This window comes from Salmo trutta, chromosome 25, assembly GCF_901001165.1.
Source record: "Salmo trutta chromosome 25, fSalTru1.1, whole genome shotgun sequence".
NCBI lineage: Eukaryota > Metazoa > Chordata > Actinopteri > Salmoniformes > Salmonidae > Salmo > Salmo trutta.
The window spans coordinates 35,002,493-35,027,398 of record NC_042981.1 but is presented as its reverse complement, the minus strand read 5'-3'; the positions used below and the strand labels follow the sequence as shown (position 1 = coordinate 35,027,398).

Sequence of the window (24,906 nt, the reverse complement as noted above, 5' to 3'; positions counted from 1 at the left end):
GACTACCTATGGGCTCCCAGTCTCTGACTAGACTACCTATGGGCTCCCAGTCTCTGACTAGGCTACCTATGGGCTCCCAGTCTCTGACTAGGCTACCTATGGGCTCCCAGTCTCTGACTAGGCTACCTATGGGCTCCCAGTCTCTGACTAGACTACCTATGGGCTCCCAGTCTCTGACTAGGCTACCTATGGGCTCCCAGTCTCTGACTAGGCTACCTATGGGCTCCCAGTCTCTGACTAGACTACCTATGGGCTCCCAGTCTCTGACTAGGCTACCTATGGGCTCCCAGTCTCTGACTAGACTACCTATGGGCTCCCAGTCTCTGACTAGGCTACTTATGGGCTCCCAGTCTCTGACTAGGCTACCTATGGGCTCCCAGTCTCTGACTAGACTACCTATGGGCTCCCAGTCTCTGACTAGACTACCTATGGGCTCCCAGTCTCTGACTAGACTACCTATGGGCTCCCAGTCTCTGACTAGGCTACTTATGGGCTCCCAGTCAAATAAGAGAAAAGCCTTCAGAAGATTCCCAAAAGCTCAGTAAAGTAACTGTTCACTAAAAATAATAAACAAAATCCAGTTGACATAAATAGCATTTAATTGACAATATACAGAACAGATATACAGCAGTTTTTCTTTGTATTTTCTCTGTCCTAGCAAACATACAGTCATCTGCATCATTAAGGGGAATGTGTAGCGTAATCAGTTATTTTGTAGAAAGGGTGAGGGAGAGAAAAAGAAAATGAGAGAGAGAGTTTGTGTGCAGGGTCTGCCGAGCGTGGTTCCCCTGACGGCTGTCGGACACGGTCGACTCCCCTCCTCATCGCTCCTCCTTCCTCGCCCTCTTCTCTGTCACTCTGTGATGAGTCCAGTCGTCGGTCCAGTGTGTGGTCTGTCTAGAGCAGGATATGGTATTTGAGTGCGCGGGGGACCCTGTTGATGACCAGTCTGCCATCGTAGCTGAGAGAGGCAAAGAGCCATGGGTCTGCTGAGGACCACTCTACTGCGTACACACTGTCCTCATGCTCCTCATAGGTAGAGATGATACTGTCCTGCAGGGGCTCCTTGCTCCTAGAACACACACATGTACACAAACACACACCGATTCACACACAAATTCATGCACACACAGTGTGAAAAGGGAGTTGAATAGGGAGAGTTTTTATTTTTGAGACAGTAGATCAGCTTTAATACTGCAGACAGATAGTAGCTTCCATCAACGTAATTGTCTGCATCATTTCCAATCCCCAAAATACAGTGCATTCGGAAAGTTTTCAGACCCATTCACTTTTGACACATTTTGTTAAATTACAGCCTTATTCAAAATAGATTAAATATAATTTGTTTTCATCATCCCACACACAACACCTCATAATGACAAAGCGAAAACATTTTATTTTTTATTTTTTGCAAATTGAGCTCAGGTGCATCCTGTTTCCACTGATCATCCTTGAGATGTTTCTACAACTTGATTGGAGTCCACCTGTGGTCAACTCAATTGATTGGACATGATTTGGAAAGAACACACCTGTCTATATAAGGTCCCACAGTTGACAGTGCATGTCAGAGCAAAAACCAAACACAGGATTGTGTCGAGGCACAGATCTGGGGAAGGGTACCAAAACATTTCTGCAGCATTGAAGGTCCCCAAGAACACAGTGGCCTCCATCATTCTTAAATGGAAGAAGTTTGAATCGGGGGAGAAGGGCCTTGATCGGGGAGGTGACCAAGAACCCAATGGTCACTCTGACAGAGCTCTAGAGTTCCTCTGTGGAGATGGGAGAACCTTCCAAAAGGACAACCATCTCTGCAGCACTCCACCAATCAGGCATTTATGGTAGAGAGGCCAGATGGAAGCCATTCCTCAGTAAAAGGCACATGTCAGCCCGCTTGCGTTTGCCAAAAGGCACCTAAAGGACTCTCAGACCATGAGAAACAAGATTCTCTGGTCTGATGAAACCAAGATTGAACTCTTATGCCTGAATGCCAAGCACCACGTCTGGAGGAAACCTGGCACCATCCCTACGGTAAAGCATGGTGGTGGCAGCATCATGCTGTGGGGATGTTTTTCAGCAGCAGGGACTGTTGTTCTGGGATTGATTTGCACTTTTTGCACCAAAGTACATTCATCTCTAGGAGATAGAACGCGTCTCCTTCCTGAGCTGTATGATGGCTGTGTGGTCCAATGGTGTTTATACTTGCGTACTATTGTTTGTACAGATGAACGTGTTACTTCAATCGTTTTGGAAATTGCTCCCAAGGATGAACCAGACTTGTGGAGGTCTACAACTGTTTTTCTAAGGTCTTGGCTGATTTCTTTTGATTTTCCCATGATGTCAAGCGAAGAGGCACTGAGTTTGAAGGTAGGCCTTGAAATACATCCACAGGTACGTATCCAACTGACTCAAATTATGTCAATTAGCCTATCAGAAGCTTCTAAAGCCATGACATTATTTTCTGGAATTTTCCAAACTGTTTAAAGGCCCAGTCAACTTAGTGTATGTAAACTTCTGACCCACTGGAATTGTGATTCAGTGAATTATAAGTGAAATAATCTGTCTGTAAACAATTGTTGGAAAATTTACTCCGGTCATGCACAAAGTAGATGTCCTAACCGACTTGCCAAAACTATAGTTTGTTAACATGAAATTTGTGGAGTGGTTGAAAAACGAGTTTTAATGACTCCAACCTAAGTGTATGTAAACGTCTGACTTCAACTGTAGTATACACATTTTACAGACTCAGTATATTTGACATTAGTTATCTTGTTGTTTTTAGTCCACCCTTCAGCTACACTAAACCCCTCCCTTCTATCTCTGGACACCATCCAATTTTGATTTCTATTTGGACAAGGCTACAGACACAAACACACACACACACACACACACACAAAAGGTCTAGTTACATTACTCATAACCTCCACTCAGAGTCTCTGTGTTTCTGTTCAAGGCCTGGTTGTGATAACACCAGGTACAGTACTCCTCTACCCTGGCTTCCTTTACACACAATAGGCTATTTATTGCACTCTCAGAAAAAAAGGGTATGGTTTGGCTACAGTATTGTTCCCTGGGGTACAAAAAGATCTAAATACACAATGTACCTTCAGAGGTGCACATAAGAATCTCACATGATACTGTTCGGTACCTTTCAGGGTACATGTGTGGATAGTATAATGGTACATTATTTTTGTACTCAATATTTTAAATATGAAGGTACAATCATTGGAGGTGTGGCTTAGTGGGGGTGTCGCTTTCAGTTAGTTATTTTTGGCCACCTGGGAGTGGAAGTGTTGGACCAGTTTAAGTGGTCTATGGCAGTGTTAATTAAAGTTTGAGCATGTCCGGAGCCAGTTATATGTCCGGAGCCAGTCTTTATAAAGGCTTACATAAGAGTATATGACAATAAATAGCTGTAATTAATATTGCAGCGAGCTCAACGCAACACTGGGGGACCTAGTCAAGAGGTTGGCGTAATGGTTAAGGTGTTTGACAGTCGCTGGACCCTGGTTCCAGTCCCGGTCGGGGCTACTGAAATTGCTACATTGGTGTCAGAAGTGAGATGGCGAAGATGTGTGTACAAGTGAGGGACTTGATATAGAGAAAAGGAAAACATTTTGCCACTTAAAAGCAACAAACGGTGGTACCCTAAAAAGGTAAACACCTTTTGGCTCTTTTAATGTACAAACTGTAAGAGGACAATGATGCACTTCTAACTAATGGTACAATGGACGTAACTACTACAGTGACAAGCGTTTGTACCCCTTTAAGTATAATTTGGTTACTTTTTTCTGAGAGAGTGCATGCTATTCACAATGTGTAGTGACAGTTATTTGGCACAGAAATGGAACCATCACAAAATGGTGAAGTTAGGTGAAGTTCAAGACCAGAGAACCAGAATCAGAGCACGAACTCTAGATTGAATTGATAAAATAATCATAATGATTAGTAACTGTTGCGTTGAAAATCCGATGAAAGATTATGACAGTGGACAGTTATGGTTGAGATTGGTCCAGTATGGCTATAAGGGGGGGGACAGGTCTGGACAAATATGTCAGAAGGTGGACAGTGTTGACAGTCATGACTAAGTGGACAGATATGTCATAGGGGTTTTGACTTAGTGTACATACTTCTCGTCCTGGTGGTTGTCCTCTCCGTCGCTGAGGTCATCGTCGTCCACCAGGTGACCGAAGGGCTCGGAGGAGATGGACACCATGTTGGACAGAATCACCCTGCTGTCACTGCTGCCGGTCAGCACCAGCTGATCATGAGAGTGGTTGTAGCGAACGCTCCACACCCTGGGTGGTGGGCACACACACACACACACACACACACACACACACACACACACACAAAGAGAATCAGTGAATGGGTGTTTTTAATCCATCTATATATCCTCTCTTTCCTTTTGTCTCTTATCCTTTTGGCTCCTCAGTCCATGTACGTGTGTGGTAATTGAGATGGATCTGGGCATTGTTTCCCTGCTGCTTAGTTTGTACCGCCGTGAGGTGTTGTGTAATTATGGTTAGTTAATAAAGGTAATCATTCTGTAAACTCCTAAGCCGTCTCTCTCCTGCACTCTCTTTTCCTTCTTTCACTTGCTGTCCTTCCCTCCCAATCACTATATCCTCTCTCTCTATCTCTGTCTCTCTCTCTCAGCCTAGGGCAGAGCTCAGTGGTGGAGCTCCTCATAGAGAGGGATTGAAGGATAACTGGGCTGTTGACATAAAATCTGGCTCAGCGCACCCTTTCCCTGCGTTCGGCTAATCTTCTTCCCTCCTGAAAAATAGTTCCTAATACCCAGAGCCCCGAGGCCCTCGGAGCACTGCTCAGAAATCACACACTGTAGCCTACTATCAGAATGGGATCACATCTACACTGCTCTGGATACATTTGGCCAGTCTACTGTATGTATGTATGACAGTGAGGGAAAAAAGTATTTGAACCCGGCTGATATGTACATTTGCCCACTGACAAAGAAATGATCAGTCTATAATTTTAATGGAAGGTTTATTTGAACAGTGAGAGACAGAATAACAACAAAAAAATCCAGAAAAACGCATGTCAAAAATGTTATAAATTTATTTGTATTTTAATGAGGGAAATTGACCCCCTCTCAATCAGAAAGATTTCTGGCTCCCTGGTGTCTTTTATACAGATAATGAGCTGAGATTAGGAGCACACTCTTAAAGGGAGTGCTCCTAATCTCAGCTTGTTACCTGTATAAAAGACACCTGTCCACAGAAGCAATAAATCAATCAGATTCCAAACTCTCCACCATGGCCAAGACAAAGAGCTCTCCAATGATGTCAGGGACAAGATTGTAGACCTACACAAGGCTGGAATGGGCTACAAGACCATCGCCAAGCAGCTTGGTGAGAAGGTGACAACAGTTGGTGCGATTATTCGCAAATGGAAAAAACACAAAAGAACTGTCAATCTCCCTCGGCCTGGGGCTCCATGCAAGATCTCACCCCGTGGAGTTGCAATGATCATGAGAACGGTGAGGAATCAGCCCAGAACTACACGGGAGGATCTTGTCAATGATCTCAAGGCAGCTGGGACCATAGTCAACAAGAAAACAATTGGTAACACACTACGCCGTGAAGGACTGAAATCCTGCAGCGCCCGCAAGGTCCCCCTGCTCAAGAAAGCACATATACATGCCCATCTGAAGTTTGCCAATGAACATCTGAATGATTCAGAGGACAACTGGGTGAAAGTGTTGTGGTTAGATGAGACCAAAATGGAGCTCTTTGGCATCAACTCAACTCGCCGTGTTTGGAGGAGGAGGGATGCTGCCTATGACCCCAAGAACACCATCTCCACCATGGAGGTGGAAACATTATGCTTTGGGGGTGTTTTCTGCTAAGGGGTCAGGACAACTTCACCGCATCAAAGGGACGATGGACTGGGCCATGTACCGTCAAATCTTGGGCGAGAACCTCCTTCCCTCAGCCAGGGCATTGAAAATGGGTCGTGGATGGGTATTCCAGCTTGACAATGACCCAAAACACACGGCCAAGGCAACAAAGGAGTGGCTCAAGAAGAAGCACATTAAGGTCCTGGAGTGGCCTAGCCAGTCTCCAGACCTTAATCCCATAGAAAATCTGTGGAGGGAGCTGAAGGTTCGAGTTGCCTCGAAACCTTAATGACTTGGAGAAGATCTGCAAAGAGGAGTGGGACAAAATCCCTCCTGAGATGTGTGCAAACCTGGTGTGCAAACCTGGTGGCTAACTACAAGAAACGTCTGACCTCTGTGATTGCCAACAAGGGTTTTGCCACCAAGTACTAAGTCATGTTTTGCAGAGGGGTCAAATACTTATTTCCCTCATTAAAATGCAAATCAATTTATAACATTTTTTACATGCGTTTTCTGGATTTTTTTGTTGTTATTCTGTCTCTCACTGTTCAAATAAACCTACCATTAAAATTATAGACTGATCATTTCTTTGTCAGTGGGGAAACGTACAAAATCAATACTTTTTTTCCCTCTTTGTAGGTATGTATGTATGTAATGTAAAGTAATGTATGTATGTATGTATGTATGCATGCGTGTGTGTGGTTTGGGGAGTGAGAGGGGTTGTAGGGTGGATGTGTGTTTGTACAGTAATGCAATGTACTTAATCTCAGAATGTATGTTAGTAGCAGCAACAAAGTTCTCCACAGTCATTATCTATTCAGCTCACACCAGAGAGAGAAAGAGAGACGGAGCATGTCTGTACACACACCTGAATACTGCAGTGCACTGTGTTCAGCTACTTACATAGCCCTGAGCACTGCAGCTCATCACAGAATAGCTACAGTAACCCACACCTGAACACAGCAGTGCAATGTACTTAACCATCACAGAATGTATGTTTGTAGCAGCAACAAACTTCTCGTCATACAGTAACAACACACACATTGTGACAGGGTCAGTACAAAATAAGCTAAAAGCATACGTATATCAGTGGAATATGACTGTTTTGCAAACTGAGGCTAATTGGTAGGAATGTTGTTCATGTTCTCAAATCAAATTGTATTGGTCACATGCACATGGTTAGCAGATGTTAATGCGAGTGTAGCGAAATGCTTGTGCTTCTAGTTCCGACCATGCAGTAATATCTAACAAGTAATCTAACCTAACAATTTCACAACAACTACCTTATACACACACAAGTGTAAAGGAATGAATAAGAATATGTACATAAAAGTATATGAATGATTGATGGCTGAACGGCATAGGCAAGATGCAGTAGATGGTATAGAGTACAGTATATACATATGAGATGAGTAATGTAGGGTATGTAAACATTATATAAAGTGGCATTGTTTAAAGTGGCTAGTGATACATTTATTACATCAATTTTTCCATTATTTAAGTGGCTAGAGTTGAGTCAGTATGTTGGCAGCAGCCACTCAAAGTTAGTGATGGCTGTTTAACAGTATGATGGCCTTCAGATAGAAGCTGTTTTTCAGTCTCTCGGTCCCCACTTTGATGCACCTGTACTGACCTTGCCTTCTAGATGATAGCGGGGTGAACAGGCAGTGGCTCGGGTGGTTGTTGTCCTTGATCTTTTTGGCCTTCCTGTGACATCGGGTGGTGTAGGTGTCCTGGAGGGCAGGTAGTTTGCCTCCGATGATGCGTTGTGCAGACCTCACTACCCTCTGGAAAGCCTTACGGTTATGGGCGGAGCAGTTGCCGTACCAGGCGGTGATACAGCCCGACAGGATGCTCTCGATTGTGCATCTGTAAAATAGTGTTTTTGGTGACAAGACGAATTTCTTCAGCCTCCTGAGGTTGAAGAGGCGCTGCTGCGCCTTCTTCACCACGCTGTCTGTGTGGGTGGACCATTTCAGTTTGTCCGTGATGTGTACGCTGAGGAATTTAAAACTTTCCACCCTCTCCACTACTGTCCCGTCAATGTACATAGGGGGCTGCTCCCTCTGCTGTTTCCTGAAGTCCACGATCATCTCCTTTGTTTTGCTGACATTGAGTGTGAGGTTATTTTCCTGACACCACACTCTGAGGGCCCTCCCCTCCTCCCTGTAGGCCGTCTCGTCGTTGTTGGTAATCAAGCCTACCACTGTAGTGTCGTCTGCAAACTCGATGATTGAGTTGGAGACGTGCATGGCCACGCAGTCGTGGGTGAACAGGGAGTACAGGAGAGGGCTGAGAACGCACCCTTGTGGGGCCCCAGTGTTGAGAGTCATCGGGGTGGAGATGTTGTTACCTACCCTCACTACCTGGGGGCGGCCCGTCAGGAAGTCCAGGACCCAGTTGAACAGGGCGGGGTCGAGACCCAGGGTCTTGAGCTTAAGGACGAGTTTGGAGGGTACTATTGTGTTAAATGCTGAGCTGTAGTTAAGGCAGTGTGCAGTGTGATTGCGTCGTCTGTGGACCTATTGGGGCAGTAAGCAAATTGGAGTGGGTCTAGGGTGTCAGGTAAGGTGGAGGTGATATGGTCCTTGACTAGTCTCTCAAATCACTTCATGATGACGGAAGTGAGTGCTACGGGGCGGTAGTCATTTAGCTCAGTTACCATAGCTTTCTTGGGAACAGGAACAATGGTGGGCCTCTTGAAGCATGTGGGAACAGCAGACTGGGATAAGCATTGATTGAATATGTCCGTAAACACAGCAGCCAGCTGGTCTGCGCATGCTCTGAGGACGCGTCTGGGGATGCCGTCTGGGCCTGCAGCCTTGTGAGGGTTAACATGTTTAAATGTTTTACTCACGTTGGCTGCAGTGAAGGAGAGCCTGCAGGTTTTGGTAGCGGGCCGTGTCAGTGGCACTGTATTGTCCTCAAAGCGAGCAAAGAAGTTGTTTAGTCTGTCTGGGAGCAAGACATGGTGGTCCGCGACGGGGCTGGTTTTTCTTTTGTAGTCCGTGATTGACAGTAGACCCTGCCACATACCTCTCATGTCTGAGCCGCTGAATTACGACTCTACTTTGTCTCTATACTGACACTTAGCTTGTTTGATTGCCTTCCGGAGGGAATAGCTACACTGTTTGTATTCGGTCATGTTTCCGGTCACCTTGCCCTGATTAAAAGCAGTGGTTCGCGCTTTCAGTTTTGCGCGAATGCTGCCATCAATCCACGGTTTCTGGTTGGGGAATGTTTTAATAGACGCTGTGGGTACAACATCACCGATGCACTTGCTAATAAACTCGCTCACCGAATCAGCGTATTCATCAATGTTGTTGTTCGACGCTATGCAGAACATATCCCAGTCCACGTGATCGAAGCAATCTTGAAGCGTGGAATCCGATTAGTCGGACCAGCGTTGAACAATGCTGGTCCAAACAATGCTGGAACATGTCTCGAGTGAGCCATGTTTCTGTGAAACAAAGAACGTTACAGTCTCTGATGTCTCTCTGGAAGGCAACCCTTGCTCGGATTTCGTCTACCTTGTTGTCAAGAGACTGGACATTGGCAAGTAGTATGCTCGGGAGTGGTGCGCGATGTGCCCGTCTACGGAGCCTGACCAGAAGACCGCTCCGTCTGCCCCTTCTACGGCGCCGTTGTTTTGGGTCGCCGGCTGGGATCCGATCCATTGTCCTGGGTGGTGGGCCAAACAGAGGATCCGCTTCGGGAAAGTCGTATTCCTGGTCATAATGTTGGTGAGTTGACGTTGGTTTTATCCAATAGTTCCTACCGACTGTATGTAATAAAACCTAAGATTTCCTGGGGTAACGATGTAAGAAATAACACATAAAAAAACAAAATACTGCATAGTTTCCTAGGAACGCGAAGCGAGGCAGCCATGTCTGTCGGCGCCAGAGGTATAGTTGTTCTGTTGGTTGTGCAAAGATGGGGTTTGAGGCTATAAGTACAATGGTACAGTTGAAGTCGGAAGTTTACATACACTTAGGCCGGAGTCATTAAAACTCGTTTTTCAACCACTCCACAAATGTCTTGTTAACAAACTAGTTTTGGCAAGTCGGTTGGGACATCTACTTTGTGAATGACACAAGTCATTTTTCCAACAATTGTTTACAGACAGATTATTTCACTTATAATTCACTGTATCACAATTCCAGTGGGTCAGAAGTTTACATACACTAAGTTGACTGTGCCTTTAAACAGCTTGGAAAATTCCAGAAAATTATGTCATGGCTTTAGAAGCTTTTGATAGGCTAATTGACATCATTTGAGTCAATTGGAGGTGTACCTGTGGATGTATTTCAAGGCCTACCTTCAAACTCAGTGCCTCTTCGCTTGACATCAGGGGAAAATCAAAAGAAATCAGCCAAGACCTCAGAAAAAAAGTTGTAGACCTCCACAAGTCTGGTTCATCCTTGGGAGCAATTTCCAAACGCCTGAAGGTACCACGTTCATCTGTACAAACAATAGTACGCAAGTATAAACACCATGGGACCACACAGCCGTCATACAGCTCAGGAAGGAGACGCGTTCTCTCCTAGAGATGAACGTACTTTGGTGCAAAAGTGAAAATCAATCCCAGAACAGCAGCAAAGGACCTCGTGAAGATTCTGCAGGAAACAGGTACAAAAGTATCTATATCCACAGTAAAACGAGTCCTATATCGACATAACATGAAAGGCCACTCAGCAAGGAAGAAGCCACTGCTCCAAAACCGCCAGAAAAAAGCCAGATAACGGTTTGAAACTGCACATGGGGACAAAGAGCATGCTTTTTGGAGAAATGTCCTCTGGTCTGATGAAACAAAAATAGAACTGTTTGGCTATAATGACCATCGTTATGTTTGGAGGAAAAAGGGGGAGGCTTGCAAGCTGAAGAACACCATCCCAACCGTGAAGCACGGGGTGGCAGCATAATGTTGTGGGGGTGCTTTGCTGTAGGAGAGACTTGTGAACTTCACAAAATAGATGGCAACATGAGGACGGAAAATGATGTGGACATATTGAAGCAACATCTCAAGACATCAGTCAGGAAGTTAAAGCTTGGTCGCAAATGGGTCTTCCAAATGGACAACGACCCCAAGCATACTTCCAAAGTTGTGGCAAAATGGCTTAAGGACAAAGTCAAGGTATTGGAGTGGCCATCACAAAGCCCTGACCTCAATCCTATAGAAAATTTGTGGGCAGAACTGAAAAAGCATGTGCGAGCAAGGAGGCCTACAAACCTGCCTCAGTTACACCAGCTCTGTCAGGAGTAATGGGACAAAATTCACCAAACTTATTGTGGGAAGCTTGTGGAAGGCTACCTGAAACGTTTGACCCAAATTAAACAATTTAAAGGCAATGCTACCAAATACTAATTGAGTGTATGTAAACTTCAGTTCCACTGGGAATGTGATGAAAGAAATAAAAGCTGAAATAAATAATTATCTCTCCAATTATTCTGACATCTCACATTCTTTAAATAAAGTGGTGATCTTAACTGACCTAAGACAGGGAATTTTTACTAGGATTAAATGTCAGGAATTGTGAAAAACTGAGTTTAAATGTATTTGGCTAAGGTGCATGTAAACTTCTGACTTCAACTGTATATCTACTATGTCTGTGTGTTTGTGCGTGTATGTCCTGTGTGTGTCTACAGTGTGACAGGTGCCCACCAGTGAGAGTGCTCCTCCAGGCTCTTGACTGGCTCATTGATGTTTCTCACGTCCCAAAATTTGACCTTGCAGTCGTCCCCACAGCTGGCCAGGTAGTACTGTTTGTTGGGATTGAAATCAAGGTCTCGAACAAGCTGCCCATGAGCATTCTCTATACAGTAGATCTGACTGGAAAAGAGAGTGAAAGGGATGAGGGGGGAGGAGAGGGGGAATGAGAGAGAGAGAGATGGCAGAGAAGTGGGTAAGAAGGGTGAGAAAAAAAGGGGAAGAGAGAAAAAGGGAGTGAACGCCACAGCAACCCTGATGACATAAATCATGGAGAGAAGCGTGTAGTGGTACACTACTCTAGGTGAAGGCCAGACCATATTTCCTGTCCTATAAAAGCCTGACGTGTAATAAAGCCAGGAGTCACAACCACACATGGCCTTGGCTTCCTGATCCTGCTTGTCCCGGCTGGGGAGAGGTCAGTGTTAAGGCACGAGGAAAGAAATGAGAGAGCAAAGAAGAGAGGAGAGACTTTTCCGCTTCAGATTATGTTCATGTTGTAAACCTACTCTCTTCTCTACTCCTCCACAGGACCCTGTACCCTTCCTCTCATCTCCTCTTCTGTCCTCTCCTCCCCTTCCCCAGTCCTTCCTACCTCTCATCCGCTCTTTTCCCCACTCCACCCCTCCGATCATCTTCCCTCCCTCTCCTGCTGTGATGACTGAAGAGGAACCAGGGCGTTCTATTGAACAGCGTTAGACCCAGTGTTCTCTGCTCCCCTCTCTCCTCCACCAGACACCATCTAGCCTGCTGATCTCATTATACAAATAACATGCTAATTAAAAATCTAATTAAAAAGGGAGGGAAAAGAAAATAACCTGAGGGATTCAATGAGATCAGAATGATGGTCTGTATGGCTCTATGACTATATGGTTTGTAAGGTTCTGCCACCGGACCTCAGCAAACTGGATGAGACCAGACTGGGACTTCACAGAGGGCCCAGACACTGGCAGCAGCTCCTTCCTCTAACCAAACAAAATTACAACATTCTTTAATCTTGTGACTTTAAAATGACTTGAGTGTGTGGAGTCACTTTGCTGTCGAGTGCACAATCTGCTCACCATTGACTGCCTCGGCATGACCTCTGGCCAGGGGTTTGACAGTGTGTGTGTGTGCTGTGTCGTAAACTCTGTCCTCCATGGAATAGGACGCGCGGGGGAAATGGAGCAGGAAATTGGGTTAGTTTCGGTGCTTCCAGAATGCTTCTGAGCACCCCACTCCACTCCCTCCACTCGGCAAATATGAAATGGGGATCCTGAGCAAAGCCTGGCTGGAACCCTCCTCACAAAGTATTAAGGATTATATGCCTTCCTAGCCTAAGCCTGCGGACACAGTGAAACCAAATCGAAACTCATCCTCCTTTACGTCAGTGAGGGCCAGAACAATCTACAACACACACACACACACACACACACACAGTAAAGGTGTTACCATGAATTTGACAGTAATTTACAGGCAGCTCTGTGGCAAGTAAAATTCTGTATTTAATATTAGTACACAGGGGCAAAACTTTCACTGGGGACGGGGCGGGGGTCCGGTCACCCCCACATTCTGAAATTGCATTTTTCTCACCCCCGGTTTTATCATTGCCCTGTGGTACAAAAAAAGCGTCATCGGTGTGTGTAAGGACCATGCGGACGCCTCAGAGCAGAGCGGTCAGGTAGGCTGTCTGGCTGTGTCAGCTGGCTAGATTTAGGACCGCCCGGACACCACCACAGAGCGTTTGGGCAGGCTGTGGGAAGGCAATGCTTCTGAAAGGCTGGCTTAGAACTAGCAAGGGACAGTTGAACAGATGCAGCTGCTGACGGTGTGTATGTGTTGCACTCTTTCTCTGAGTTGTAAAAGCAAGCAGTGCAGATACTGGCTACCCTTTAGTTGACTGATATTAGCTAATGTTTCATCCGCTCTCAACTGAGTCAAATGAATTTAGCCAGTTCAGCTCTAGCCATCTGTCAGATGGCGATATGAGGTAGCTATTATTATAGCACTATCTAACAGCTGTTGTATGGAAATGTTGTTTTGTAACCTTTGTTTTGTCCCGTTTCAACAGTAAATTAATTTGGCTAGCTTCCGCCAGTTGATGTACCGGCGTGAGAGAGCTTGCCAAAATTATTATTTTTGCCTCAATCACACTAGACCTGCATCAAACAAGACGAAACCAGCGGCCAAACGATCGAATACCGATATTCTGATGTTTTTTCAGTGCAATGTGAAATTTTATTATTCAGTATAGCAATGTAACGTTATTGATCTGTCAGTTTCCCTAGCTAATTCCCTCCTTTTCACACTGATATAGTAATAAACAGCTCTACAGGCTTCACTGTCAAGCTGCACAGTCAGTACACAACACTATGCTCATCATGTCTTAGCAGGATCAGATGGTGACAGGTGTTCGTCCCTGCAGGGTCAGACAGCCAGGGAAGACCAGTCCACGAAGCTCAGGTGAATTTTGCAGTATATTATAACAATATCAGTGAATGGAGAAAAAGTTCCATCTTGAATTGATCGGTAGGTCTACAGTAGCTACATGACAGAAGCTTAAGTTTAAAGCCACAGTCTGGGATCTGGGAATAATGGTCATTTCAATTATTGAACCATTGATTCTATGCTTGAATAATATTCATGTGTACACCAAGATTATTCTTTGTCATGCCTGCCTCAGCAGGATCAGATGGTGACAGGGGTCTGTACATAAGTGCCAATGAGAGTGGTTATGGTAGACATGTTGGTCCTCAATGGCTAGTGGTAAAATACATACAATTAACAATTATGGAATAGGCAGGGCAAGTATATTAAAACTGCAGAAGATGATTTTGTACAGTTGTATGCTTGCCCTACCTTTTCCATTGTAGCTACCCTACCCATTCACTATATCTTGTACTTGCAAAATGTCAACTAAATACAACTATTGAACCATTATATTATCAAAGAATAGAATCAATGTATAAATGCCCCACAAGCATAGCACAACCGTCTTACACTATCATAACCCAAAATATGATGTAGTTTAGGCCATATTTAAAACTATCATGTGTGTGAAATGGACTGTCAGTCTTGCATCTAGAATGCAGTCTATGCTTTTGAGATGAGTTATATTTTAAGTACTTTATATTGGGGGGGTTGTGGGCTTCACTGTTATGGCACAGAGACAGTACACCAGACAGTAATCACTTGTCATGCCTCATCTTAGGATGGTGACCAGATGATGATAGGGGTCCCAGCAGGGTCAGGCAGCCAGGGAAGACAAGTCTCTTATGGAGCAGAGGTGAATATAATAATATTATTAGTATCAGTGAATTAAACTACTCTCCTTAGTGCTTTCAGTAGTTCCTAATAATCAAACATACAGTATCACTTGATTGTAAGGTATATAACTTGTGAAGACATCAGTGGGAAGACATCAGTGGTGTAGTGGAAACCTTACCCACCCATTTCATTTTTTAGATGCATGTACAAAGTTATTAGGAAGGTTCAGAATATATGTGAAACATCACAACACAGTTAAAAAACATATGTCACATGGAAATCATAAAAGAGCAGTTTACGGAGATTGTTGGGATGAGTAGCTGACGGGTGGGTTTACGGAGATTGTTGGGATGAGTAGCTGACGGGTGGGTTTACGGAGATTGTTGGGATGAGAGCAGCTGACGGGTGGGTTTACGGAGATTGTTGGGATGAGAGCAGCTGACGGGTGGGTTTACGGAGATTGTTGGGATGAGAGCAGCTGACGGATGGGTTTGCGGAGATTGTTGGGATGAGAGTAGCTGACGGGTGGGTTTACGGAGATTGTTGGGATGAGAGCAGCTGACGGGTGGGTTTACGGCGATTGTTGGGATGAGAGTAGCTGACGGGTGGGTTTACGGAGATTGTTGGGATGAGAGCAGCTGACGGGTGGGTTTACGGAGATTGTTGGGATGAGAGCAGCTGACGGGTGGGTTTACGGAGATTTTTGGGATGAGAGCAGCTGACGGATGGGTTTACGGAGATTGTTGGGATGAGAGTAGCTGACGGGTGGGTTTACGGAGATTGTTGGGATGAGAGTAGCTGACGGGTGGGTTTACGGCGATTGTTGGGATGAGAGTAGCTGACGGGTGGGTTTACGGAGATTGTTGGGATGAGAGTAGCTGACGGGTGGGTTTACGGCGATTGTTGGGATGAGAGTAGCTGACGGGTGGGTTTACGGAGATTGTTGGGATGAGAGTAGCTGACGGGTGGGTTTACGGAGATTATTGGGATGAGAGTAGCTGACGGGTGGGTTTATGGAGATTATTGGGATGAGAGTAGCTGACGGGTGGGTTTAAAAGCTCATGTTCTATAATAGTTACGACAAAAGAAACTATACATAATGTATACCATATCTGTGCTATCTATCCAGATGTAATTCATATAAAATAACTATATTCTTTCTATGTAACTACTGTAAAGAAAATATAAAAAAATGCCATGTACAGTTCCTTCAGAAAGTATTCAATCATACCCCTTGACATATTCCACATTTTGTTGTGTTATAACCTAAATTCATAATGGATGAAATATATATTTTTGATCTATACATAATACCCCATAATGACAAAGTGAAAACATGTTTTTAAACAGTTAGCAAATGTATTGAAAATGAACTACAAAAATATCTCATTTACTTAAGTATTCACACCCCTGAGTCAATACATGTTAGAATCACTTTTGGCAGTGATTACAGATGTGAGTCTTTCTGGTCCAGTCACTAAGAGCTTTGCACACCTGGTTGTTCAATATTTGCACATTATTCTTTAAAAAATTACAGCTTATTGCATTTGTGTTCATTCTAGGGAGGCCAGCAGCAGGCAGTAGTCAGTGCCAGGGATACCCCTAGACCCAATACAATCAGGTACGAAACGGATGCACAACGTAGACAAAATGAGCATGAATTTGAACAGCGGGTCAGCACAGGAGAAGCTGAGGCAGTAGCCTCTTCAGGTGAGGTTGAGGCAGTAGGCTCTCCAGGAGAGGTTGAGGCAGTAGGCTCTCCAGGAGAGGTTGAAGCAGTAGGCTCTTCAGGTGAAGTTGAGGCAGTAGGCTCTCCAGGAGAGGTTTAGGCAGTAGGCTCTCCAGGAGAGGTTTAGGCAGTAGGCTCTCCAGGAGAGGTTTAGGCAGTAGGCTCTCCAGGAGAGGTTTAGGCAGTAGGCTCTCCAGGAGAGGTTGAGGCAGTAGGCTCTCCAGGAGAGGTTGAGGCAGTAGGCTCTCCAGGAGATGTTGAGGCAGTAGGCTCTCCAGGAGATGTTGAGGCAGTAGGCTCTCCAGGAGATGTTGAGGCAGTAGGCTCTCCAGATGTTGAGACAGTAGGCTCTCCAGATGTTGAGGCAGTAGGCTCTCCAGATCTTGAGGCAGTAGGCTCTCCAGATGTTGAGGCAGTAGGCTCCCCATGGGAATTTGAAGAAAAAAACTATCCAGGGCGGGTTGAGGCAGTAGACTCTCCAGGAGAGGTTGAGACAGTAGACTCCCCAGGAGAGGTTGAGGCAGTAGACTCCCCAGGAGAGGTTGAGACAGTAGACTCCCCGGGAGAGGTTGAGACAGTAGACTCCCCAGGAGAGGTTGAGACAGTAGACTCCCCAGGAGAGGTTGAGACAGTAGACTCCCCAGGAGAGGTTGAGACAGTAGACTCCCCAGGAGAGGTTGAGACAGTAGACTCCCCAGGAGAGGTTGAGACAGTAGACTCCCCAGGAGAGGTTGAGACAGTAGACTCCCCAGGAGAGGTTGAGGCAGTAGACTCTCCAGGAGAGGTTGAGGCAGTAGACTCTCCAGGAGAGGTTGAGACAGTAGACTCCCCGGGAGAGGTTGAGGCATTAGACTCTCCAGGAGAGGTTGAGGCATTAGACTCTCCAGGAGAGGTTGAGGCAGTAGACTCTCCAGGAGAGGTTGAGGCAGTAGACTCTCCAGGAGAGGTTGAGGCAGTAGGCTCCCCATGGGAATTTGAAGAAATAGACCCCATAGGAGAGGCTGAGGAAGTAGACCCCAATGTCCACATCACACCATATCAGCCAAACCCAAAACGAGTGGTAGACCAGAAGCTGTCAAACAAGACACTTCGGTTTCTGGATAGGTGGTACAAATAATTCCAGTGGCTCCTCTATGTTCCCACTGTGAAAGGAGTGTTGTGCTTTTATTGCACAAAAGCTATTAAAAGCCAGAAATCACCTCTTGCAAAAAATGCAGATCCTGCATTTGTGCACTCTGGATTCCTAAACTTATCCGGTGCCTTATTCCAGTTTTCTTCACGTGCATGCAGCCATGCACACAAGGTTGCCGTTACCACTCGATGTCACCAATCAAAGCCAGTGGATACCCAACTTTCCACAGTACGCGCTGTAGAGCTAAACGAAGCAAGGTCTTGCCTTAGGAAAGTAGCAGGTTCTGTCCATCTTCTAGCACGTCAGGGATCAGTTCTCAGGGGCCATGAAGCTACTGCAGATAATCTGTACCAGTTACTAAAAGTTAGAGCTGAAGATGGTCCAGTACTCACTACATGGCTGAAACTCAGTCAGGATCATACAAGCTCACAAATCCAAAACAAAATCCTGAGCATATTGGCCAACAGCATTGTGAGAGACATCACAAAGAGAATCCACCATCTACCACTGCTCCAGTACTCCAGAATTATTGATGGTACACAAGATGTCGGGGGAAGAGAACAAGAGTCATTCTGTTTCCGTTACGTGGTTCACGATCTGGTGCCTCTTGAGGACTTTGTAGGTTTTTATGAAGTCTCCCTTACAACTGAAGGGAACCTGGCAGACGTTGCCACAGATGTGCTACTCCACCTGAATTTGCCTCTTTCAGGTCTGAGTGGGCAAACGTATGATGGTGCAGCGAACATGTCAGGGAAAATCAAAGGAACACAGGCTAGGCTGATAGCAGTGCAGCCACTGGCTCTGTATGTGCATTGTGGCCCTCACAGTGTCAATCTAGTCACCCAGGCTGCCTGCCTATCTTCCGCTGTGACATGTGATGGCCTGAAGTGGCTCCACAAGCTGGGCTGCCTGCACAACCAGTCAGGCAAATACAAAACAACATTTAAGGAAATAGCGACATCTGAGTGTGGGTCATTCACAAGCCTAAAGCCCTTGTGTTCAACAAGGTGGACTGTTAGAACTCCAGCATTGAGCTCTTTGCTAGGTCAGTACGAGTCTGTGCTGTTCAGCCTGGAGGAAATGAGCACATCTGATTCATCAGACACAGCAACAACAGCAAGGGGATTGCTGAGATTTGAGAAGGGGACCACAGTCCTAGGACTCCTTGTAGCAGCTGAGGTAATGGAAGAGTTGGAGTGCCTCATTCGCACCTTTCAAATGTGAACAGAGACATTTGCTGGGATGCTCGCTGCAGTGGACTGTGTTTAGATCACCATGAAGGCGAAGAGATCAGAGGTCCAATTTCAACAGATCTACAGCAGAGGGACAGAGTTGATTGCCAAGATCAAAATCCAGCCCATTCAGATGCCCCACATCTGTAATCCACCAAAGCACTTCACTGGAAATGCTGCTTCATACTCACTCACATCCCCAGAGGATTTCTACAGGGCTGAGCTCTTCAATGTGCTTGACACAGTTGATGTGCAGCTAACAGAGAGGTTCAAACAGGGTGGCCTGGAAACTCTGACTAAGCTGGAGGAAGTTCTTCTCTCTGGGGAGATGGATGCTGCAGTGGTGGACCAGTATCCAGAGTTGAACAGGAGATCACTTGAGGTGCAGCTGGCCATGTTCAAGATGCAATACCAGTACAAAACAAGTACAGAAGCTGCATCTGTTCTCAGGAATCAGCTGCCTGAGGTCCACCGGTCTCCTTTGACCAGGTAGAAGCCCTCAGTCGCATACTAATGTTTGTCCCTGCATAGTTTGCTGAAGTCGACAGGAGTTTCAGTGGTCTAAGAAGGCAGCCTGTCACATTCATCAGGACAGAGTGGATGAAATATACATGGAAAAAGTCTGCCAGCTGTTTGGCTTGGCAAATGACCATAGGAAACATGTTTGGAGCTTTTGATTAGGTTGAAAAGACAGAAATAAGAACAGATAGGATGAATTAAGGATTAATTAAGAAATAGGGTAAATAAATGAAACAGAGTTAATGGAGGAAGGAAAATCGATAGATGGTGTGTGTTGGCTATGGCTATTTGTGTTGATTTTGAAAATTGATATAGACATAGTCTTGATAAAGACAATCAAGTTAAGTCTTTGTACTTTTTTTAGTTGTTCATTTGTTAGGCTATTAGTTATAGTTGCAACACAACGTTAATGGTAACTCTAGCTGAATTAGAAAATAAAGAAGTACAGAAGAAATTACAGAGGATGAAGGAAGAAAGGATGGATGCATAAAGAAATATGGATGAAGGAAGTATTTATAAAAGGAATAGGATAAAGAAAGGAAACAGGGTTAATGGAGGAAGGAAAATAGATATGGTGTGTTGGCTATGGTTATGTGTGCTGATTTAGAAATGTTATATATAGGATCTTAATAAAAAGACAATCAAAAGTTGTCTTTGTACTTTATTTGTCTTTGTACTTAAGTGCTGGTTAAGTGTTATTTTATATTTTTTTAATTTGGGGGGGGGGGGTCAAGGTGAGGAGGAGGATTATTTAATATACTGTTTGAAGAGGTAGGGTTTCAGATGTTCTTGGAAGATGGGCAGGGACTCTACTGTCCTAGCTTCAGGAGGAAGCTGGTTTCACCACTGGGGTGCCAGGATAGAGAAGGACTGAGTGGGAGCTGTCCTCCCGTAGGGGTGGGAGGGCCAAGAGACCTGAGGTGGCAGAACGGAATGTTCGGGTTGGGGTGTAGGGTTTGAGCATAGCCTGAAGGTAGGGAGGGGCAGTTCCACTTGCTGTTCCATAGGTAAGCACCATGTTCTTGTAGTGGATGCAAGCTTCAACTGGAAGCCAGTGGAGTGTGCGAAGGAGCAGGGTGACATGAGAGAACTTGGGAAGGTTGAAAACCAGGTGGGCTGCTGCGTTCTGGATAGTTGCAGGGGTTTGATGGCACAAGCGGGGAGCCCACCCAACAGCTAATTGCAGTTGTGCCTGGATTAGGACCTGCGCCGCTTCCTGTGTGAGGTAGGACCATACTCTACGGATGTTGTAGAGCATGAACCTGCAGGAGAGGGTCACTGCTTTGATGTTTGCTGAGAATGACAGGGTGTTGTCCAGGATCACGCCATGGTTATTTGCACTCTGGGAGGGCGAAACTGTGGAGTTGTCAACAGTGATGGAGAGGTCTTTGAGCAGGCAGGCCTTCCCCGGGAGGAAGAGCAGTTCCGTCATGTTCCGTCACTTCTAATAACACACCTACTGTAATATATATACGGTATCAAAGCAAGTACTTTGTAATGACACACATTACAATACTGTACAATTGACTATATATACAGTAAAAAAAGTAAATGCTACCGTAATCGGAATGAATGACTGGATGAATAAATGAAATGCATTGAGGGCAGGGTTTGTATTTCACAATTACAAGGGATTGGTGCAAGCAGGTTGACTGCTAGGTAAAGTGTTTACACATTTATTTCACTTGCACTTAGAGGCCTTACAGTGGAACTGACAGCATTTTAGCAACATGAAATCTTATTAAAATCTGTTCATATACACCCCCAGGAAGAATATTACGTATACTAAGGAATTTGGGAAGATTCTATAGCAATATAGAGTTGGAAAGCGGCCGTGCGTTTAGACAATTAATAGACACTGCAGGAAATAAAATCTAATAAAAACATCTGTCTCGTCCAGGACCAGAGTCTATGCAGACCGGGTGCGTCATTGCCAATCAGAGCTAAATTAGGCCTTTATTTGCATCACAGGCCTGCCATCATTCACTTTGAACTGGACTGTGTGTTTACAGGCAGTTGCAACAGTGTGACTTTAGATCATTAGAAAGCATTCTCCAAAAGCCACAAAATACACCTGAATGGATTTCTGCAAATATGTCAATACCACTTGGGAGTCCTCTTACATTTAGGAACTTTACAGTCCTATTGATCAAACAACCATGAAAAGGTAGGCTCTCTCTCAACAACAAAAAGATCAACAACTAATGCTAGCCAGAGAAAGATGAGCTCAAAACTAATGAAAGAACATTAGATAAACCCTCTCAAACTTTTTCAGCTAGTTGGCCGTAAAAATTGCACAGATAAACAATGAGATTTATGTTACCTAGAGTGTTCGAGACTAACTATTACTTTCTTTGCCTACGTCTACTGACACGGGTAATATTCAGTAGGTGTTGCACGTTCCTAAATGAATAAGTTACTCTGCGCTCTGGCACACTCAGATGAGAGTACTCTGAAATTGGACTAAATAGCCAGAGTGAATTTGCGAACACAAGAGAAACGCATTCGGAAAGTATTCAGACCTTCACTTTTTTCACATTTTGTTACATTACAGCCTTATTCCAAAATTGATTGGGAGACTAGTCAGGAGAGGGAAAGATGAATGAAGCAGAGTACAGAGAGATCCTTGATGAAAACCTGCTCCAGAGTGCTCAGGACATCAGACTGGGGGCGAAGGTTCACCTTCCAACAGGACAACGACGCTAAGCACACAGCCAAGACAACGCAGGAGTAGCTTCGGGACAAGTCTCTGAATGTCCTTGAGTGGCCCAGCCAGAACCCGATCGAACATCTCCAGAGAGAGCTAGCTTGCTAACGTTAGGCTCTGCTTTTCCTTCACTCTGCAGTCCAACTCATCCCAAACCATCTCAATTGGGTTGAGGTCGAGTGATTGTGGAGGCCAGGTCATCTGATGCAGCACTCCATCACTCTCCTTCTTGGTCAAATAGCCCTTACACAGCCTTGAGGTGTGTTTTGGGTCATTGTCCTGTTGAAAAACAAATGATAGTCCCACTAAGCCCAAACCAGATGGGATTGCGTATCACTGTGGTAGCCATGCTGGTTAAGTGTGCCTTGAATTCTAAATAAATCACAGACAGTGTCACCAGCAAAGCACCCCCAAACATCACACATCCTCCTCCATGCTTCACGGTGGGAACCACACATGCGGAGGTCTTCTGTTCACCTACTTTGCATCTCACAAAAACACGGTGGTTGGAACCAAAAATCTAAAATTTGGACTCATCAGACCAAAGGACAGAATTCCACCGGTCTAATGTCCATTGATTGTGTTTCTTGGCCCAAGGAAGTTTCTTCTTCTTATTGGTGTCCTTCAGTATTGGATTCTTTGCAGAAATTCCACCATTAAGGCCTGATTCATGTAGTCTCCTCTGAACAGTTGATGTTGAGATGTGTCTGTTACCTGAACTCTGTGAAGCTTTTATTTGGCCTGCAATTTCTGAGGCTGGTAACTCTAATGAATTTATCCTCTGCAGCAGAGGTAACTCTAGGTCTTCCTTTCCTGTGGCAGTCCTCATGAGAGCCAGTTTCATCATAGCACTTGATTGTTTTTGCGAAGGCACTTGAATAAACTTTCAAAGTTCTTGAAATGTTCACATTGACTGACCTTCATGTCTTAAAGTAATGACGGACTGTTGTTTCTATTTGCTTATTTGAGCTGTTCTTGCCATAATATGGACTTGGTCTTTTACCAAATAGGGCTATCTTCTGTATACCACCACTACCTTCTCACAACACAACTGATTGGCACAAATGCATTAAGAAGGAAAGAAATTCCACAAATTAACTTAACAAGGTACACCTTTTAATTGAAATGCATTCCAGGTGACTACCTCATGAAGCTGGTTGAGAGAATGCCAAGAGTGTGCAAAGCTGTCATCAAAACAAAGGGTGGCTACTTTGAAGAATCTCAAATATAAAATATATTTTGATTTGTTGAACACTTTTTGGTTACTACATGATTCCATATGTGTTGTTTCATAGTTTTGATGTCTTCACTATTATTCTACAATGTAGAAAATAGTAAAAACTTTTGATTGGTACTGTAAATAGATACGGTAGCCTATTAGCCACGTTATGATTGACTTGTGATCATTGCCCTTGCTAATTGGATTGTATTGACATTCCCAGCATTAGTTACATTTGTCAGTTGTTGTCCAAAATATTGAGCCATTGAAACAGAAACAGTGCATCCCAAATGGAGGCAGCAAACAATGTACCAGGACAGCTGTGATTTACAAACTGATTGCAATATTTTTTGGACTATCAACTAATAAATTGTGAATTATATTAATCATGCATTGAACTGCATCCATCTATTCTGCCAACAATGCCTTAGTTTATGTCATGGAATGTTGAGGCAAATAGAAGCTATTTTTCAAACCTCTCATAAAGTTGGTTTTGTAGCCTAGTGGTCAGAGCGTTTGGCCAGGAACCGAAAGGTTGCTGGATCGAATCCCGGAGCTGACAAGGTAAAAATCTGTCGTTCTGCCCCTGAACAAGGCAGTTAACCCATTGTTAGGCTGTCTTAACTGACTTGCCTAGTTAAACAAAGGTTAAATAAATAAAATAAATAAAAATAAACTGGGAGTTGTATATTTTAGACTGATATTATGATTCCTTGTTTCATATCTGCAAAGACTTCAAACCGGCAGTGCCTACAGGGCAAAACAGATCAAAGGGACTTGGCAAAATGCTCAACCATTTTAGACTAGCTTCTAATTCAATCTGTCCCCTATACATGTTCAATTGATGTGGCACTATTACCACATAGGAGTTAAAATGGTACAGCTATCTCACTCACGGGTTCAACAAATATAGCCTCTTACAAGGCACGCCTCAAAATATGTTAATTAGCCAGACACAACAATACCATGCGCCCACTAGTGGTCAAAAGGTTTTTGGCGCTCCAAAGATACGATACTGTATTCTGTGGGGCGGAATTACAGTTCGAAATACAGCAATTTTCCCACAATGCAGCATAACATACGTAGTATGCTGCAGTAAAACATTTCAAAGTTTTTTTTTTATTGATGCTAATACCTAAAATTACCGTATAAATTACAGTTTTCCATTACAGTACACACACACGCACACACCGCCCCCTCTAACCTCAGTCTGGGTGATAAATCGCTATGCTAAGGGGATAGACTGGATATCTCACACTATCACTACAGGTCTCTGTTTCTATGACAACTGCAGTGGGGGAGAAAAAAAAAGAAGAGAGAGAAATAATTGAATTGCTTATCAAAATTAAAGCCCAGCTTTGTGAGTGGTTGGGAAGGAAGGAGTGACAGTCCATGCATAAAAGTAAGGGATCATCACATCAATAGTGTGGGTTGATTGAGATATATCTTTACGGACATTAATATAAAGCAATGCCTGAGGCTTAAAAGTCTCAGAGCAACAAAGTTTTTACTCATGTTACTGTGTTAATATAGGACAAATAGTAAGAACGAGAGC

General features: G+C 44.5%; 1 protein-coding gene across 2 annotated transcripts in view; it reads right to left on the bottom strand.

Annotated features, from left to right (window-relative positions):
- Positions 1-581: 581 nt before the first annotated feature.
- Positions 582-24,906, bottom strand: part of eipr1 (EARP complex and GARP complex interacting protein 1) — a 69,983-nt gene continuing 45,658 nt past the window's right edge. For both annotated transcript variants that reach the window (XM_029713820.1, XM_029713821.1), the window contains 3 exons: positions 11,523-11,690; positions 4,128-4,295; positions 582-1,072 (listed from right to left, as the gene is read on the bottom strand). In XM_029713820.1, the coding sequence (XP_029569680.1) occupies positions 898-1,072; positions 4,128-4,295; positions 11,523-11,690 (511 nt within the window). In that variant the 3' untranslated portion in view covers positions 582-897. The remainder of the gene's footprint in view (positions 1,073-4,127; positions 4,296-11,522; positions 11,691-24,906) is intronic.